The sequence below is a fragment of the Nomascus leucogenys genome, chromosome 12 (genome assembly GCF_006542625.1).
Source record: "Nomascus leucogenys isolate Asia chromosome 12, Asia_NLE_v1, whole genome shotgun sequence".
Lineage (NCBI taxonomy): Eukaryota > Metazoa > Chordata > Mammalia > Primates > Hylobatidae > Nomascus > Nomascus leucogenys.
Window position 1 is genome coordinate 35,872,450 of NC_044392.1, and position 17,863 is coordinate 35,890,312.

The following is a 17,863-nucleotide window of genomic DNA, read 5'->3' on the forward strand; positions in this document are numbered from 1 at the left end:
ATTCTTATGGTACCGGTACTTCTAGGGAAGGTAGATGGAATGAGCCAGAATGTAACTGTGAGTTGGCTGCTGCTGGCTGTTTTTGGCTAGGTATGTTCAAAAAAGAGATGAGCTCAGACTAGAATCTACTGGTTTGCAAGTGAAAGAAGGGAATAGAGTCCAGAAGCTTGGAGACTTAAAGATTTCTAAAAGCCAGCTGCTTCAATACCGTAATAGCCGAGATAAGACTTGTAGCTCAGAGGACTGTCATTGAGACATTTCAGTCAGACGAAGATCTTCTTTCAATCTTGCCCAATTGTGTCAGATAGTTTCAAGACAACTGACACTAAATTGAGAAAAGAGGGTTTGGGGCAGGGAAGAAAAGAGATAAAATAGGCTTAAGGACTCTGTCTAGAAAAGAATTCTGGCTGTGGCTATTGGCACATGGTACTGAATAGAAGAAGCAAACAGATTAAATGTCTTGTAAGCTTTTTTTTTTTTTTAAGACATAGTCTTGCTCTGTCACCCAAGCTAGAGTGCAGTGGGGCTATCTCAGCTCACTGCAACCTCCGCCTCCCAGGTTCAAGCCATTCTCCAGCCTCAGCCTCCCAAGTGACTGGGACTACGGGTGCCCGCCACCACACCCAGCTGTTTTTTCACATTTTTAGTAGAGACAGGGTTTCACCATTTTGGCCAGGCTGGTCTCAAACTCCTGACCTCAGGTGATCCACCCACCTCAGCCTCCCAAAGTGCTGGGATTACAGGCGTGAGCCACCGCACCCAGCCTGTCTTGTAAACTTTTTTTTTTTTTTTTGAGACAGAATCTCGCTCTGTTGCTCAGCCTGGAGTGCAGTGGCACAGCCTCAGCTCACTGCAATCTCCACCTCCTGGGTTCAAACAATTCTCCTGCCTCAGCCTCCCGAGTAGCTGGAATTACAGGCGCCCGCCATCAGGCTCGGCTACTTTTTGTATTTTTAGTAGAGACGGGGTTTCACCATAGTGGCCAGGCTGGTCTCAAACTCCTGACTTTGTGATCCAACAGCCTCGGCCTCCCAAAGTGCTGGGATTACAGGCATGAGCCATGATGCCTGGCCGTCTTGTAAGCTTTTGAAGCGTAAGTATTGCTGAAGAAACCTCAGGAAGCCTGGCCTAAAAAGTTTTTGTTAAAATAAAGCAAATCTTGTGCTCTCAAACTTGCAGAAATCAGGCTGCAAAAGTCGAATAATCTTTGAAGAAGGCATATTCCTCACCACCTCCTTTAGAATTTTTTATTTTCACAGGTTTTGGGTCTTTTGATTAGGATGTGTTCTTTTTTTTTTTTTTTTTTTTTTTTTTTCAGATGGAGTCTTGTTCTGTCACCCAAGCTGGAGGGCAGTGGTGCAGTTTTGTCTCACTGCAACCTCCGCCTCCCAGGTTCAAGTGATCTCCTGTCTCAGGCTCCCGAGTAGTATCTGGGATTACAAGCATGTGCCATCACATTTGACTAATTTTTGTCTTTTTGGTAGAGACGGGGTTTCACCATGTTGGCCAGGCTGGTCTCGAACCCCCGACCTCAGGTGATCAGCCTGCCTCGGCTTCTCAAAGTGCTGGGATTACAGATGTGAGCCACTGTGCCTGGCCCAGTGTCATTTCCTCAATGTTTCTTTTGCTTGAAGTTCATTGAACTTCTTGGGCCAGTAAGCTTGTAGTTTCAATCAAATTTGGAAAAATTATTTTAAATTTTTAAATTTGTTTTTATTTTTAGAGACAGGAGTTCTCACTATGTTACCCAGGCTGGTAACAAACTCCTGAGTTCAAGTGATCTTCTTGCCTCGGCCTCACAAAGTGCTGGAATTATAGTCATGAGCCACCATGCCTGGCCAAATGTGGAAAAATTTTTGATCATTATTTCTTCCAGCATTTTTTCTTTCTACCTCCCAATTGCTGTATCTTCTGAGACTCTAATTACATATATGTTCAGTCACTAGATACTACCCCACAGCTCACTAATTCAGTTTTTCTCAGTCTCTTTTTCTCTGTGTTTCATCTGTAGTTTCTATAAAATGATTGCTATGTCTTCAAATCCACTGATATTTTCTTCTGTAGTATCTACCTGTTCATGTCATTCAGTTTGTTTTTAATTTCCAATACTGAATTTTTCATCTCTACACCCATCTCGATATGGGTCTTTTATATATCTTCCATTTTCCTATTCATCATGTTTATACTTTACCTTTTAAGCATAGGAAGTATATGTGTAATAACTGTTTTAACATCTTTGTCTAATAATTCCATCATCTGTGTGTTTTCTGGGTCTGTTTCTTTTGACTGGTTTTCCTCCTGATCATGAGTTGTCTTTTCCTGCTTCTTTGCATGCGTGATAATTTTTTATTGGCTCCTGAACATTGTGGATTTTACTTTATTAGGTGATAGACTTTGTTGTATTACTTTGAATATTTCAAGAGTTTTGTTCTGGGACAAGATAAGTTATTTGGAATTGGTTTGATTCTTCTGAGGCTTGCTTTTATTTATTTTATTTATTTAATTTATTTATTTTGAGACGGAGTTCCCGTCTGTCTCCCAGGCTGGAGTGCAGAGGCGCGAGAGGCTTGCTTTTAAGCTTTGTTATGGCAGGCCCAGAGCAGCCACTAGCCTAGGGCTAATTTGACCCCATTATTGAGGCAATAGCCTTCTGAGGACCCTACACAATGCCCTATATTATAAGATCTTTCCGCGCTGGCTGCTGGGAACCCAAACCATTCCCAGTCCGATATGAGGTCAAGGGATTTTTCCTGCCTACTCCTTTCTGGTGGTTTTTCCCCTGGCCCTGGGTAGTTTCCTTATTGCTGAATACTGCAGATGAGTCCTCAGCCTTCAAATCAAGGGGACTCTGCAAGTAGAATGATGTTTCCAGGAGCTGAGAGGGAGAGAAATGGGGAGATGCTGGTCATAAAGTACAAAGTTCCAGTTATGCAGGATGAATAAATTCTGGAGATCTAATTGTATAGTATGGTTCCCATAGTTAATAATACAGTATTGCATACTTGACATTTGCTAGGAGAGTAGATCTTAAATGTTCTTATCACACACACAAGAAAATGGTAACCATGTGAGGTAATCGATGTGTTAATTAGCTTGACCATGGTAATCATTTTACATTATATATATGTATATCAAAACATCACAATGTACACCTTACATACATACAGTTTTTACTTGTCAGTTATACTTCAATAAAGCTGGGGGGAAATAGAGGGAGGAATCTCTTCAAATATCCATAATTCTCTTTTTAATAGTTCCCTTCTTTCTGGCACTGCCCCACAAATTCTAGCTGCTTTGATCTTCCTAAACTCTGAATTCTCAGTTTAGGGAAACATCTGTGTTCTATTTGTTTTTCCTGTTTTTAGGTAGAGAGCTGGGAAACTTGGAAGAGCTTGCTTTGTTTCCCTTCTCTCAGAGATGACCGCCTGTGCTACTTGTTGTCCAATGTTTATAAATCATTGTTTCCTATAGTTTGTCCAGTTTTCTAGTTGTTTAAGGCAGGAAGGAAAGTCTGGTTCCAGTTATTTCATCATGGTTGGAAGCAGAAGTTTCAATACCCACTTAAGATGAGAATATGGAGGACAGAGGAGAAGAGAATACCTCCCAGAAGGTACTGCCAGGGACTTAACATCGTCTGGGTTTTCTCAAATCTCGATACTCTCCTTTAGCAACTTACAAGTCAGGCCCTCAGATTTGTTGAGGATTAAACACACAGCTTAATCTTTTCCTTTATATCCTTTTTTCTTTTAAAAAATTATTTTTTTTGAGACAGGGCCTCACTATGTTGCCAAGGCTGGCATCAAACTCCTGGGTTCTGGTGATCCTCCTGCCTTAGCCCCCTGAGCAGCTGGGATTACTGGTGCATGTCACCATGCCCAGCTCCTTTCTATTCTCTTTTTTGCCATAATTCCAGGTGTCTATGACATCCTTGTAGTCGACCAATCCAGTAATAGCAGCTCCTACTTATTAAGCCCACTGTGGCAGATATTTTACATATGTTGTCTTTTTTTTTTTTTTTTTTTTTTGAGATGGAGTCTTGCTCTGTCACCCGGGCTGGAGTACAGTGAGGCAATCTTGGCTCACTGCAACCTCTGCCTTCCAGGTTCAATCAATTCTCCTGCCTCAGCCTCTGGCGTAGCTGGGATTACAGGCACCCGCCACCACCCCTGGCTAATTTTTGTAGTTTTAGTAGAGCCAGGGTTTCACCATGTTGGCCAGACTGGTCTCGAACTCCTGACCTCAAATGATCCATCTGCCTCAGCCTCCCAAAGTGCTTGGATTACAAGCATGAGCCACCATGCCTGGCCTACATATGTTGTCTTCTTACATTGCTCCTACCATTAGTTATAATTTTCTCCTTTTAAAAAAAAAAGATAAGAAAACAGACACTGAGAAGGTTTAGCAACTTGTTCAAATTCATTTGTTGTTAAGGGACAGAACCAAGATTTAAAAGTAGCCATTGCTCATCATATACCTTGTTAACTAGCTTTGCAATTCCTAGACATCCTTTACTGCAGCAGACTTCCCCTCCACTCCAACAATTCATTCCCACGAATTAATGTAATCACCACCTAAAGCTCTGAAATATTGAACAGAGAAATCTCTTTGAACACACATATCTTAGATGCTTCCACAACCTTAACTTTTCCCTATTCTTCTCTTTTTCTTTCTTTTTGAGACGGAGTTTCACTCTTGTTGCCCAGGCTGGAGTGCAGTGGCATAATCTCGGCTCACTGCAACCTCCACCTCCCGGGTTCAAGTGATTCTCCTGCCTCAGCCTCCCAAGTAGCTGGGATTACAGGCATGTGCCACCACATCTGGCTAATTTTTTGTATTTAGTAGAGACAGGATTTCACCACGTTGGTCACACTGGTCTCGAACTCCTGACCTCAGGTGATCCACCCATCTCGGCCTCCCAAAGTGCTGGGATTACATGTGTGAGGCACCGCCCCCGGCCTTTTTTTCTTTTATTGAAAACAAAGTTATCATTCAATGTCACAAGGGCCTTCAGGTCCTTTGTTCCTCTTTTTCTGCCCCATTACCCCATTAATCCTCAACCCTAGATGAATCTGAGCACCTGCTTGTTCTCCTCCCGGACCACTGAGTGAGGATGGAAAAAAATCTGTCAACTCAGCATGGAGTACTGCTCAACAACCTTTTTACTAATTCTTAGTTAGCAAAGTTTGTTATTTCCCAGAAGTGCTGTTCCAAAACTTTATCTTCCTTTTTCTTTTCTCCTTATTTTCAGCAGGTGATTTTTCTTCCTACTTCACAGAGAAAACCAGCTCTCTTCCAGCCGTGCTCCTTCACTTCCAAACATGTATCTGTACTCATCTTTTCACCTTTTCTCTTTTTTGAGGAAAGAAAAACAGTATTTCTTCTCTTTATATTTTTACTTGTCCTCTTGACCCCACTCTTTCTTGCTGCCTTTGGGACTTTGCATTAGTTATTTCTTATTTCTTTTTTTTTCTCCAGAAACTTTAGTTTCCAAATATGTTGAGCAAAAATATATAATCCCAACAGCAACTCTTTCTCCTAAGGGGAGCTCCTGCAATATATCTAGGGAAAGGGACATAAAGGTGAGAGGGTGGAGGATTTTGGGGTACATCCCAAACTTCCCCTAAAACTAAACACTGTTTGTTCTCTGCACTAACAACACAGGGATCCCCTGATCTCCTCCTACATGTTTTGAGGGGCTGAAGGCTCTGCTGTTCTTCCTTGAATGAGAGCCTGGGTCCATACCTCTCTATAGGGGATGTCCAGAGGAAGAAGCGCCTACTACTCCTACAGTAATCCTGGCCAGTCCCTGCACCCCATTTTAGAGGTTCCCTGGGGGGTGGTGAGACATGAGAGGAAAGCACCTCTGGAGGCACGAGGGGAAGGCATCCATATCCAAGGTATCTAAGAAGGAGTTTATGCCTCAGTGGTGGCTCATGCTGAGGTGATGACCACGTTCTTCTGATTTTCCAGCCTCTTCTTCTGGAGCCTTCTAGCCATGAAGAAAATGGCCAGCAGAAGTCAGAGAGAGCCAACCAAGATTCCTACACCGAGGCTCAGCATTTCACCTGTAGGATACAAGGATCCCATCTGGATGAAAAAAGCAAAGGTCATTGTTGGTTGAGAGGCTGAGGGGCTCAGTAGTTCTGTACCAGGACTGGAGGGCCCCTCTTCTGTGGATAACACTGTCTCCTGAAGCTTTTCCAGCTGTTCCATTGAAATCTGGGCCCTTGCACTGAAAACTGTCCAGGGCACCCTCTACTAGCAAGGGGAAGTTGTGAGCGAGCTAGTGTAAAGGAAGAACTGCCCTAGCTGTCGGGGGAGCAGCTCTCTCACTGAGGTCTTCTGATCTTTATGCTTGATTTCATGCAAGTGATCCAGAATGTGTTCATAAGCTATGTTCTCTCTTTTTTTTTTTTAGTCTCGCTCTGTTGCCCAGGCTGGAGTACAGTGGTGCAATCTCAGCTCACTGCAACCTCCGCCTCCCGGGTTCAAGTGATTCTCCTCCTACCTCAGCCTTTCGGGTAAGCTGGGATTACAGGCACCCACTACCAGTCCAGCTAATTTTTGTATTTTTAATAGAGATGGGGTTTCACCATATTGGCCAGGCTGGCATAAGCTATATTCTTAGTCTCACTCACCTCAATTAGGATGCCCAGGACAGTCAGGCCCTGAGGCCTCTGAGCGGCCTCACTCAAGCTATCACAGGAATCAGAGTCGTAATGTATGATGTGGAGCTCGGCAATTGTGGCTTCACTGTTGATCTGGAGTTCTGAGCCCCCTGGGGATCATCCTGACCCCAGTGCAGGTGTAGCTGGGTAGCTACATATTTTCTGGAAAGTCCACCTAGATACAGGGTAGAGGGCAGAGACAGTTGCACTGTGTAGTTATTCTTGTGCAGGTCTAAAGGCTCAGTGCCAGGCTGGTCATATCCATGGGGCTGTAGAGCAGTCATCTAAGGGTCCATTGTCACACTGTCTGTCTGGATATCGAACGGGGACTGTGTATTGTTTCCACACTCAGGGTAAAAGGCTGGCCACAGTGGTCCTGACTGTGTGGGCACTCATATGTCCAGTGTTGACCCTCGTCTGCAGCCAGGATCCAAATCGCCTCTAGCAGGAGTATGAAGAACAACATGGTATCCCAGGAAGGGGCACAGGGGACTGGAAGTTTGGAGACTAGATGACTAGGGCAGGCAGAGAGAGAGAGATGGGGAGAGAGGCAGAGAGAGAGATGAGTTCCTGGTGTTGAGTGTCTTTATCCCTTTTCTTGTTGCTGTCTCTGTGTCTCTGTGGGTTTCCAAGGGATTTGATTTTCAGTAGGGTACCGTGGGTTTCTGGGTCCCCAGAACAAATCTCTTGCTGCTTCTCTCAGCCCTCTCTCTTCATCTCCCTCTGCAGTCTCCATTCCACTTGATGACCCAGTTATTTCTTATTCCTCTTGGATTTCCAAGTTCTCCCTCTTCCTGGCTCCTTTTTGCTTCCAGAAACTGTATTGCACCTTTCTTTCACTATCCTTTTGGAAAATATAGTTGTACGTTCAATGTATGCATTGCACCTCTGGTTCATTCCATAACTTATTATAGCCTGGCTTCTTCTCACCCTTCAACTGAAATTGCTCTATTTAAAGATACTAAAGATCCCTTACTTGCTACCTTTAAAGATCTCTTCCCCATTTTACCCAATCTGATTCTTAAACAGCATTTCCTACAGAGTTTAATAAGTCACCTGAAAAAACAATGCTGAGCTCAAATAAGATTGAGAAACATCAGGCTGTATAGCATTGAGCAGATTTCTTTACTGCAGCACTTATTTAAGTTCAAAATATGCTAATAATCATTGTGACTTCCAAAATGGGGATATGTTAAGTACAGTTTTCCAAACTTATTTATCAACAGAATCCTTTTTATATGGAGCATCTTGCAAAATTAGTGTTCTGAGAGTCATAACATGGGAAACAATGCTTAATTGTTTTGAATGTGGTCCAAGGACACTTGCATCAGAATCATTTTGCATGCTGATTATTGATATAAAAAATCATCACCACGTCTTGCTATGTCAGAAGCTCTTCTACCAGAAGCTGAAAGAGAACAGCCTTTCAAGGAACATGGAGAAGTTAACATGTGAGGAGGTCAGAACAAGAACACAGAGGGTGCCTTGGTCCCTAATACTTTGGGGGCCACCATATTATCCCTGGACTGCTTAGCATGGACTGTTCTATAACAGAGAAATAAATTTATTTCCTGTATATGTCATTGCTACTTTTGCCTTCGATAATGCAGCTGATCTGAAAACTAATTAATTCAGAGATAAAAAGAGAACATACGTTCTCACTAATCATGGTGAGTAGTCTCTGTTCTGTTCTTTATAATAAAGCATGGATTTCTCTGTTGTGATTTCTTCCTATTTAAGGTAAAAAGATGAGGTCTTTGTTCTTTTTTTATTTTTTTAAATTTCAATATCTTTTGATGTACAAGTGGTTTCTGGTTACATGGATGAGGTCTATAGCGGTGAATTCTGAGATTTTAGTGTACCCATTACCCAAGCAGTGTACACTGTACCCAATATGTAGTCTTTTATCCCTCACCCCTCTCCCAACCTTCCCTCTGGGTCCCCAAAGTCCATTATATCACTCTGTATATCTTTGCATCCTCATAGCTTAGCTGAATCAAGATATATTTTAAAGGTAAAAATGTTAACACTTGATCATGGATTGGATATGCGGCATTTAGAGATTGGATAGGTTGGAATTTTTTAAACGTTCTGAATTGTTATTTATGTTAGAAATTGTCCAAAGCACTCTCATTAAACTTCTGATTTCTCTACTGTGTTTTTCTGTGACTCAAGGTAAAGAAAAAATAAGGAAACTAGCTACATAATACAATAGCTACTTATTAAGTTCTTACCATGTGCCTGTGTATTCAGGTTTGTATACTCCTAACATCTAATTCAGTGCCTGGTGCAGAATGGGTTCTCAAAAAACATTGGCAAGGCAGATGAAAAACTGCCTACAAATTAGATTTCTCAATAGCAATTATAAACTAGAAGATAATGGAATATTACATTCAAAATTCTAAAAGAATGTTGTTTTCAACTTGAATACTATACTTATCTATGCACACCTAGATCATCAATCATATGTGAGAGAATGAATATTTTTCATTTGGGTAGTCTCAAATGATTTACCTTCCTTGTGCCCTTTCTCAGGAAGCTACTACTAGAAAATGTCTCTGTTAAAATCAAGGAGTATACCAAGAAAGAGGAAGAGAAGACATGGAAACAGAGGATATTGGCAGGGCAGAGGCAAAGGGAATGCTTAGGATGACAGCAAAGACAAGTCCCAGGGCAAGAGTGGGGGAGCAAGTGGAGAGAACAAGCAATCCAGAGTAGATGAGGAGGTTGGAAAACTCCAGTACAGGTATCTCCAAGGAAAACAAAACAAAAAGCCACATAAATTATCTCATAGGTTTGGCCATATAGAAATTATATATTGACTTTGTTTTACAGAGCTGTCAGAGGGTGTGGAAGGACTTAGTCAAGTATTCATAAGAAAATTAGAAGCAATTGTGAACTGGAAAAATAAAAAAAATTGTGCAAAAAAGAAAATATAATTAAAATAGACTACTTGGCTTAATGGTGATTAATATTTACAGAGTCATATAATAAAAAAACTCCCTGCATATCATGAATGAAGTAATTACATACCTTTGTCAAAATTTGTTGTACTGTCCCCTTAATATGAGTGCATTTTATTAATTGTAAACTATACCTCAAGACCTCTAGCCAAAAAAAGGCTGCCTGCTCTGCTGGACAAGACTTTTTTTTTTTTTTTTTTTTTGGAGATAGAGTCTCTCACTCTGTCGTGCCCAGGCTGGAGTGCAGCGGCGCGACTTCGGCCCACTGCAAACTCCACCTCCCGCGTTCAAGCGATTCTCCTGCCTCAGCCTCCCAAGTAGCTGGGATTACAGGTGCCCACCACCATGCTCAGCTAATTTATTGTATTTTTAGTAGAGATGGGATTTTACCATATTGGCCAGGCTTGTCTCCAACTCCCAACCTCAGGTGATCCACCCGCTTCAGCTTCCCAGTGTGCTGGGATTACAGGCATGAGCCACTGCACCTGGCCTATTTTTTTTTTTTTTTTTTTTTTGAGACGGAGTCTCGCTCTGTTGCCCAGGCTGGAGTGCAGTGGTGCAATCTCGGCTCACTGCAAGCTCTGCCTCCCGGGTTCACGCCATTCTCCTGCCTCAGCCTCTCCGAGTAGCTGGGACTACAGGTGCCCGCAACCACGCCCGGCTAATTTTTTGTATTTTTAGTAGAGACGGGGTTTCACCGTGGTCTCGATCTCCTGACCTCGTGATCCGCCCGCCTCGGCCTCCCAAAGTGTTGGGATTACAAGCGTGAGCCACCGCGCCCGGCCACCTATTTTTTTTTTTTAAGGCTACTTGCAAACTGGTATCAAAAAGTTTAAAAACAATTATATCTTTAGACCTAGCAATTCCACTTCTAGGATTCTGTCCTAAGAAAACAAGCCATATGGGCAAATTCAGCTTGTATGGGCGGCAAAACTCCACCTCTGTTCTCTTAGACTCCTGATTGGGCTGGAGAATTAAAATGACATAAAACAGATTAACAGGAGAAAGCATCCGAATCTTTTTGGTGTGTGTGTGCTGTTTCTTTTCTTTTTTCTTTTTTTTTTTTTTTGGTACAGAGTCTTACTCTGTCACCCAGGCTGGAGTGCAGTGGCTCAATCTAGGCTTACTGCAACCTCTGCCTCCTGGGTTCAAGCGATTCTCCTGCCTCAGCCTCCCAAGTAGCTGCAATTACAGGCGCACACCACCAAGCCCGGCTAATTTTTGTATTTTTAGTAGAGACGGGATTTCACCATGTTGATCAGGCTGGTCTTGAACTCCTGACCTCGTGATCCACCCGCCTGGGCCTCCCAAAGTTCTGGGATTATAGGCATGAGCCGCCGTGCCCGGCACGAATGTATTTAATGCAGGTTTTAGGTGGCACACAAGAAAAGAAGCAGTTTGAGTCAGTTCCTTATATACTGAATTGGACAAAGAGTGCTAAGTTATGATGAAGCAACTAAATTATGTGGAAGGACTTAAAAGGTAAGAGTTATTTTAACAAGGTCTGTACAGAATTCTCTTGGTCTTGATTTCTTGTCCTTAAAGATAAGGATGTTGCAGGCCGGGCGCGGTGGCTCACGCCTGTAATCCCAGCACTTTGGGAGGCCGATGTGGGCAAATGACTTGAGCCCAGGTGTTCAAGACCAGCCTAGGCAACATGGCAAGATCCTGTCTCTACAAAAAATACAAAAATTAGCTGGGTGTGATGGCACATGCCTGTAGTCCCAGCTACTTGGGAGGCTGGGGTGGGAGGATCGCTTGAGTCCAGAAGGTTGAGGCTGCAGTGAGCTATGATAGTGCCACTGCACTCCAGCCTGGGCAAAAGAGTAAGACCCTGTCTCAAAACAAAAAAAAAAAAGAAGAAACAGCACAAAGGTTAGAGTGATCTTTTTGCACCTGCTGTTTTTCTTTTTTTTTTTTTTTTGAGTCAGGGTCTCACTCTATTGCTCAGGCTGGAGTGCAGTGGCACAATCATGGCTCACTGTAGCCTCAACCTCCTGAGCTCAAGTGATACTCTCACCTCAGCATCCCTGCTATTTTTCAAATGCCTTTAACTTAAATGGTATGCCAGAATGGCTTGGTTTTTTGTTTGTTTGTTTTTGAGCCAGTGTCTTGCTCTGTCATCCAAGCTGGAGTACAGTGGTGTGATCATGACTCACTGCAGCCTCGACCTCCCAGGCTCAAACCATCCTTCCACCTCAGCCTCCTGAGTAGCTGGGACCATAGTTATGCATATATATATACTGTATATATCAGTATATACAGGTGATGTCTCACACCTGTAATCTCAACACTTTGGGAGGTTGAAGCAGGAGGATTGCTTAAACTCAGAAGTTCGAGACCAGCCTGGGCAAGATGGTGAGACCCTGTCTCTAACAAAAAAGAAATAAATAAAAAAAATTAGGCATCCTGGTACATACCTGTCTTCCCAGGTACTCAGGAGGCTGAAGCGGGAGGATTGATTGTTCCCAGGAGCTTGAGGCTGCAGTGAGCAGTGATCACACCACTGCACTCCAGCCTGGATGACTTGAGATCCTTTCCTAGAAAACAAAAATCATATCCTTTTTAAAAAAAAAAAACCTTCTGAATCTCTCATTTTTATATCTTATACATTTGGAAAAGTTGGAACAATTTCTATATAATGCTACTGTCTTAGATAACAGACAGATTCTAAATTTTTCTATAAGGTCAATAGCCTTTAGCCTCTAGCTGATTATCAACTCCAAGAACAAATTCCAAAGTCAATGACCCTGAATTTCATTTGAGAAAAACAGGAAGGCACTGCAAACCATGAACATTGTTATTATAATAGCAATTGTATAGTGCTTTCTAATTTTCAGATCACTTTCACATACTCTGTTTCATATTACCTCAGGTTTATAAATCAAACCTATTTTTGAAAATATGAGTATTATAGCCTAAAAAGCTGTTAAAAATGAAAAAGACTAGATTATCCAAGCAGAGATGCCTAACTAGCATTAGGGGACATCCTCATCAGCGCAGTGATTTCAAAGTCCTGGTTTGTAACACCTGACTCGTGTTCATTCAACAAATATTCATTAAGGACCTAATCCTAGTGTCAGGCTGCCTAGATTAGGAAACCTGTTAGGTCTTCAGTGAGAAAATTATATTCTGTATATGAAGAATGTGAGGACACTCAGGCTTAAAATAAAATTCAATCTGTATTATTGTTAAGTGAAAGGCCCTGTTAAAATGGGCAGGAACAGGATTCTGAATAATTTTTTCCTTTCTTTCTGTGTGGATGGTTTTCTGGCTCCCCACTGAAGGAGTTATAAGAGTAGTAAACATATTATTGTTCAGGAAATAAAAATAAATGTGTGTGTGTGTGTGTTTGATGTATTAATAGCTCTAGAGGACAGACTAAGAGCTGGTACTCCCTAAAGATCTTTTCTTTCTTTCTTTTTGTTTTGTTTTTGGAGACGGAGTCTCGCTCCGTCACCCAGGCTGGAGGGCAATGTTGCAACCTTGGCTCACTGCAGCCTCTGCCTCCGGGTTCAAGTGATCCTCGTGCTTCAACCCCCCAGTAGCTGGGACTAGAGGTGCACGCCACCACACTTGCACACTTGGCTTTTTTTTTTTTTTTTTGTATTTTTAGTAGAGACGGGGATCTCACCATGTTGCCCAGGCTGGTCTGGAACTCCTGAGCTCAGGCAATCCACCCACCTCCGCCTCCTAAAGTGCTGGGATTACAGGTGTGAGCCACCGCGTCCGGCATTTTCTTTTACTCTGGAGGTTGTGTCCAAGAAGAGTACTGCTAATGGTGAAACTAAGCAAAAGCAACAAATTGGCAACTGGATGACCTGAGGCAGAGACCCTGGATCATGGGTTCCCAAGGACTTCTTCCTTTGGGAGACCTGGAGATGGGGGAAGGGGATCCGTTGCTTTTCTTTTCCTCCTCTGGTTGTCTGGGGAAGGAAATGTGGAAATGGAGGGGCTTTAGTGGCACCGAAGTTTGGCTTTAAGCAAGTTGTGAGGTAGGCAATTTCTCTTTGGATCTTCTACCCCTTTAGCAATGATTCCACTCCTGGATGAACCCGAAAACGCTTGCAAAGTGCTACGCAAATATTGATCACGAAGAAGGAAGTCCTCTTCCCGCCTGGAGACTGTGTGGGGTATGGCGGGGTGGTGGGGAGAATCTGGTGTCTTGCTCCACCCTCCTGGCGAGGGGAGGGCCTGACCTGGACCGCGGAGGAATCGAGTGACTGCCCCTAAAATCTCCTAGAACCGATTCCCGCGGCCCCGCGGCCCCGCGGCCCCGCCCCACCCGCGGCCCGTCGTCCTCTGCCGCGGAGCCGCGTCCGCCCTTCATGTTTCTCCGAGCAGGCCTGGCCTTGCTCTCCCCGCTTCTTCGCAGTCTTCGGCCCTCTCCTGTCGCCGCCATGAGCACTAGCACCTTCGTCGTGTCGCAGCCGCTCAATTACCGTGGCGGGGCCCGCGTGGAGCCGGCGGACGCCTCCGGCACCGAGAAAGCTTTCGAGCCTGCAACCGGTAACTGCATCGAGCCGGGGAGGCTGGGGCGCCCTGGGGCCGGGTGCGCGGATTTCCCGGCCAGCCCCCGTTTCCTGTGTTCTGCAGGGTTGACTTGAGCACAGACAGTGACAGTGGAGAGTCTAAGGTTGTGTGTGTAGGCAGCTAGCGATTCTGGAGCAACGCGAGTGCCTCTGGGCAGGGATGGGAAGGGAGGAAAAGAAAAGCTGATGAGTTGCGTAGTAGGATCGTGAGGAGTTTTACCCGGGCCAGAACAGAGTTCGCAAAGGCCTGGTGGGGGAAGTCGTGCCTCTGTTAACTTCCTTTTTTTGTTTTTTTTCTTTGTTTGTTTTGAGACGGGGTCTCACTCTGTCGCCCAGGCTGGAGTACAGGGGCACGATCTCAGAGCTCACTGCGCCCTCGACCTTACGGGCTAAAGTGCTTCTCCTGCCTCAGCCTCCCTGGTAGCTGGGATTACAGGCTCCCACCACCACGTCCGGCTAATTTTTGTATTTTTAGTAGAGACGAGGTTTCATCATGTTACTCAGGCTGGTCTCGAAACTCCTGAGCTTGTGTGAGCCTCCCGCCTCAGCCTCCCAAAGTGCTGGGATTACAGCCGTGAGCCACCGCGCCCAGCCAACTGTTCCCCCTTTTAAAACTAGGACTGATGTATTATTGTCTTCAAATGTGTGCATAGGAGAGGAATTCTAAAAGAACGGGGCGGGGTTGTGGGGAAGATAATCATTTGTGCTGGGAATGAAGGAGCGCTCACAGATAGTTTCTCATGACTACGAATGAGGACTTTGTCTCCACATTCTAATATTAAAATATTTCTGCACATTAATCAGAACTGGGAAAGGAAAAAACCCCACCTTTATTCAGAACTTTCTTCCCCAGCTTTATTGAAGTATAATTAACAAATAAAAATTGTATATACTTAAGGTGTAAAACGTGTTGTAATGTATGTATACCTTGCAAAATGATTACCACGGTCAGTCTAATTATCCATTGCTCTACATAGTTAATGGCTTTTTTTGGATAGTGAAATATTTAAGATCTATTCTTTTAGCAAATTTCAAGTACATGATGCAGTATTGGTAACCATAGTCACCATGGTCTACATGAGCTCTGCACAATTTATTAATCTTGCTGAAATAAAACTTTTTAATCTAGTGCTTAATGTGTGCTAAGCACTGTGCTAGGCACTGGATTTACTCTGGGAACTCTGAAGGTCACAGAGATAAGGAAGAAGAGGCTTTTTGATTTGGTTTTGTGTTGTGCTTATTTTGCTGGGTTTTATGGAATATATGTGGGGAGAAAAATGTAAATATTTTGTGTAAAATGTAGCCAGAGCAATAAAACTGATTTGCAGGGGGCTGGAGAATTTAGTATTTGACCATCCTCACTAAACCACAGAGCAGTGACTTGGCAGAACCAGAAGGCATTATCACATCTCTTCTTTATATAGGAGGAGACAGCTTCTCTACCCCTGACCTAATCCTGATGCAAAAGAAAGAAAAATTCCTCTTTGTTTTAATTGCCTACAGTGTGTGTGATCCTCAGCCACCGCCTTTACCAGCTGCTATTCAAGTTTGTAACAGAAATTGCAGATTTGTGAAATCTCCCAGGAAAGAGTCCCAGGAGTTCTTGTGAAGAGGATTTGCTGAGTTGGCAAACCTAAAGAATTCTTGTTGGTAGAGGCAGTACAGTCCTTGGGATATGGGCCTAGAAAAACTGATTGTTTCATAATTTGCACCAGAATAGGGAGAGGGAATAAAGGTAGAATAAGAAAAGGAAATCTTGGATTTTTTTGAGAAAAAAAATGTTCTTTTAGGGATGCCTTATCCTGATATTACTGCTTATTAACTATATTTATCAAGTATCAAGTAATATGATATAACCTACATAGAATATAGACAAGGGATTTACAGTCAGAGTTTATAACCCAGTAGACTGATTACTTTTGACTTTCATTTTACAAGACCCCTGAAATTCTGAGATAATGTTTAGGAGTGTTGCAAAACTTAATCGGAAGTTAATGTTAGTAAACTCAACTGTAAAATAGTAGAGGGCAGGAGTTCTTAACCCTAAATCCATGATGAGTTTAGGGCAGGGGACATGACATTCCTGTAATTCTGTTATATGTTTAAGTACATTTTTCTGGAGAGAGGTCTACAACTTTTATCAGACTCCTAAAAGGTGTCAATGACCACAAAATATAGTTAAGAACTGCTAGGCCCGGTGCGGTGGCTCATGCCTGTAATCCCAGCACTTTGGGAGGCAGAGGTGGGTGAATCACTTGAGGTCAGTAGTGCAAGACCAGCCTGGCCAACATGATGAAACCCCGTCTCTACTAAAAATACAAAAATTAGCTGTGTGTGGTGGCGGGCGCCTTTACACCCAGCTACTCAGGAGGCTGAGGCAGGAGAATTGCTGGAATCTGGGAGGCGAAAGTTGCAGTGAGCCAAGATCGTGCCATTGCACTCCAGCCTGGGCAACGAGAGCGAGACTCCGTCTTAAAAAACAAAACAAAAAAACCTGCTAGTATAGAGATGGTCACTAAATCAAACCATACTTAAAAACAAGAAGTTACGGTAGCTCACGCCTGTAATTCCGGCACTTCGGGAGGCCAAGGCGGGTGGATCACGAGGTCAGGAGATCGAGACCATCCTGGTCAACATGGTGAAACCTGTTCTCTACTAAAAAATTAGCTGGGCGTAGTGGTGTGCACTGGTAGTCCCAGCTACTCAGGAGGCTGAGGCAGGGGAATCGCTTGAACTCAGGAGGTGGAGGTTGCAGTGAGCCAAGATCGCGCCACTGAACTCCAGCCTGGGTGACAGAGCAAGACTCCATCTCAAAAAAAAAAAAAAAAAAAAAAAAGGAATAGTACTAAGAGAATATTGATAGATAATATTTTATTTAAATATGTGGCAACAGTTTGAGTTAAAACTGATGTTTCCCCTCTTTATAGGCCGAGTGATAGCTACTTTCACATGTTCAGGAGAAAAGGAAGTAAATTTGGCTGTTCAAAATGCAAAGGCTGCTTTTAAAATATGGAGTCAAAAATCTGGCATGGAGCGTTGCCGAATCCTTTTGGAGGCTGCCAGGATAATAAGGGTATGTTCCAATTTATTCCCTTCCAGAAAACTCAGACATTGCTCTGAGGGTTCTTTGTGATGTTTGCAGTTCGACTTTGATGGAACATTAGGCCATAACGTTTTCATAAAATGGAAAAACATTTCCACATGCTCACCTTAGTATATAAAACAAGTTTTTGTTCAATATTTCCCATCTGGATCTTGGCTGTTGGACATCTCCTTTGGTAGGTTTTCATGTTTATAAAGCTTTGTTTTGAATTATAATACACTCTTTATAGCTCATCTTCCTTTTCTTTTTTATTATTTATTTTTATTTTTTGAGACAGAGTCTTGCGCTGTCGCCCAGGCTGGAGTGCAGTGGAGTGATCTCGGCTCACTGCAACCTTCGCCTCCCAGGCTCAAGCAATTCTCCTGCCTCAGCTTCCTAAGTAGCTGGGACTACAGGTGCATGCCACCATGCCTGGCTAATTTTTGTATTTTTGTAGAGATGGATTTCACCATGTTGGCCAGGTTGGTCTTGAACTCCTGACCTCAAGTGATCCACCCACGTTGGCCTCACAAAGTGCTGGGATTACAGGTGTGAGCCACCGTGCCCAGCCTTCCTTTCTTTTTAAACCATGTTGTTTACTTGTTTCCTTTTTATTCT

The 17,863-nt window shown here is 43.3% G+C and overlaps 1 protein-coding gene and 1 pseudogene across 1 annotated transcript in view; one reads left to right on the forward strand and one right to left on the reverse strand.

The window, feature by feature from the left end:
* Positions 1-5,913: 5,913 nt before the first annotated feature.
* LOC100595791 lies at positions 5,914-7,174 on the reverse strand (annotated as a pseudogene).
* A 6,686-nt stretch (positions 7,175-13,860) lies between these two features.
* ALDH9A1 (aldehyde dehydrogenase 9 family member A1) overlaps positions 13,861-17,863 on the forward strand; it is a 37,140-nt gene continuing 33,137 nt past the window's right edge. Inside the window, exons 1-2 of the mRNA XM_003258802.4 lie at positions 13,861-14,140; positions 17,091-17,236. Coding sequence (XP_003258850.2) covers positions 13,960-14,140; positions 17,091-17,236 — 327 coding nt within the window. The 5' untranslated portion in view covers positions 13,861-13,959. The remainder of the gene's footprint in view (positions 14,141-17,090; positions 17,237-17,863) is intronic.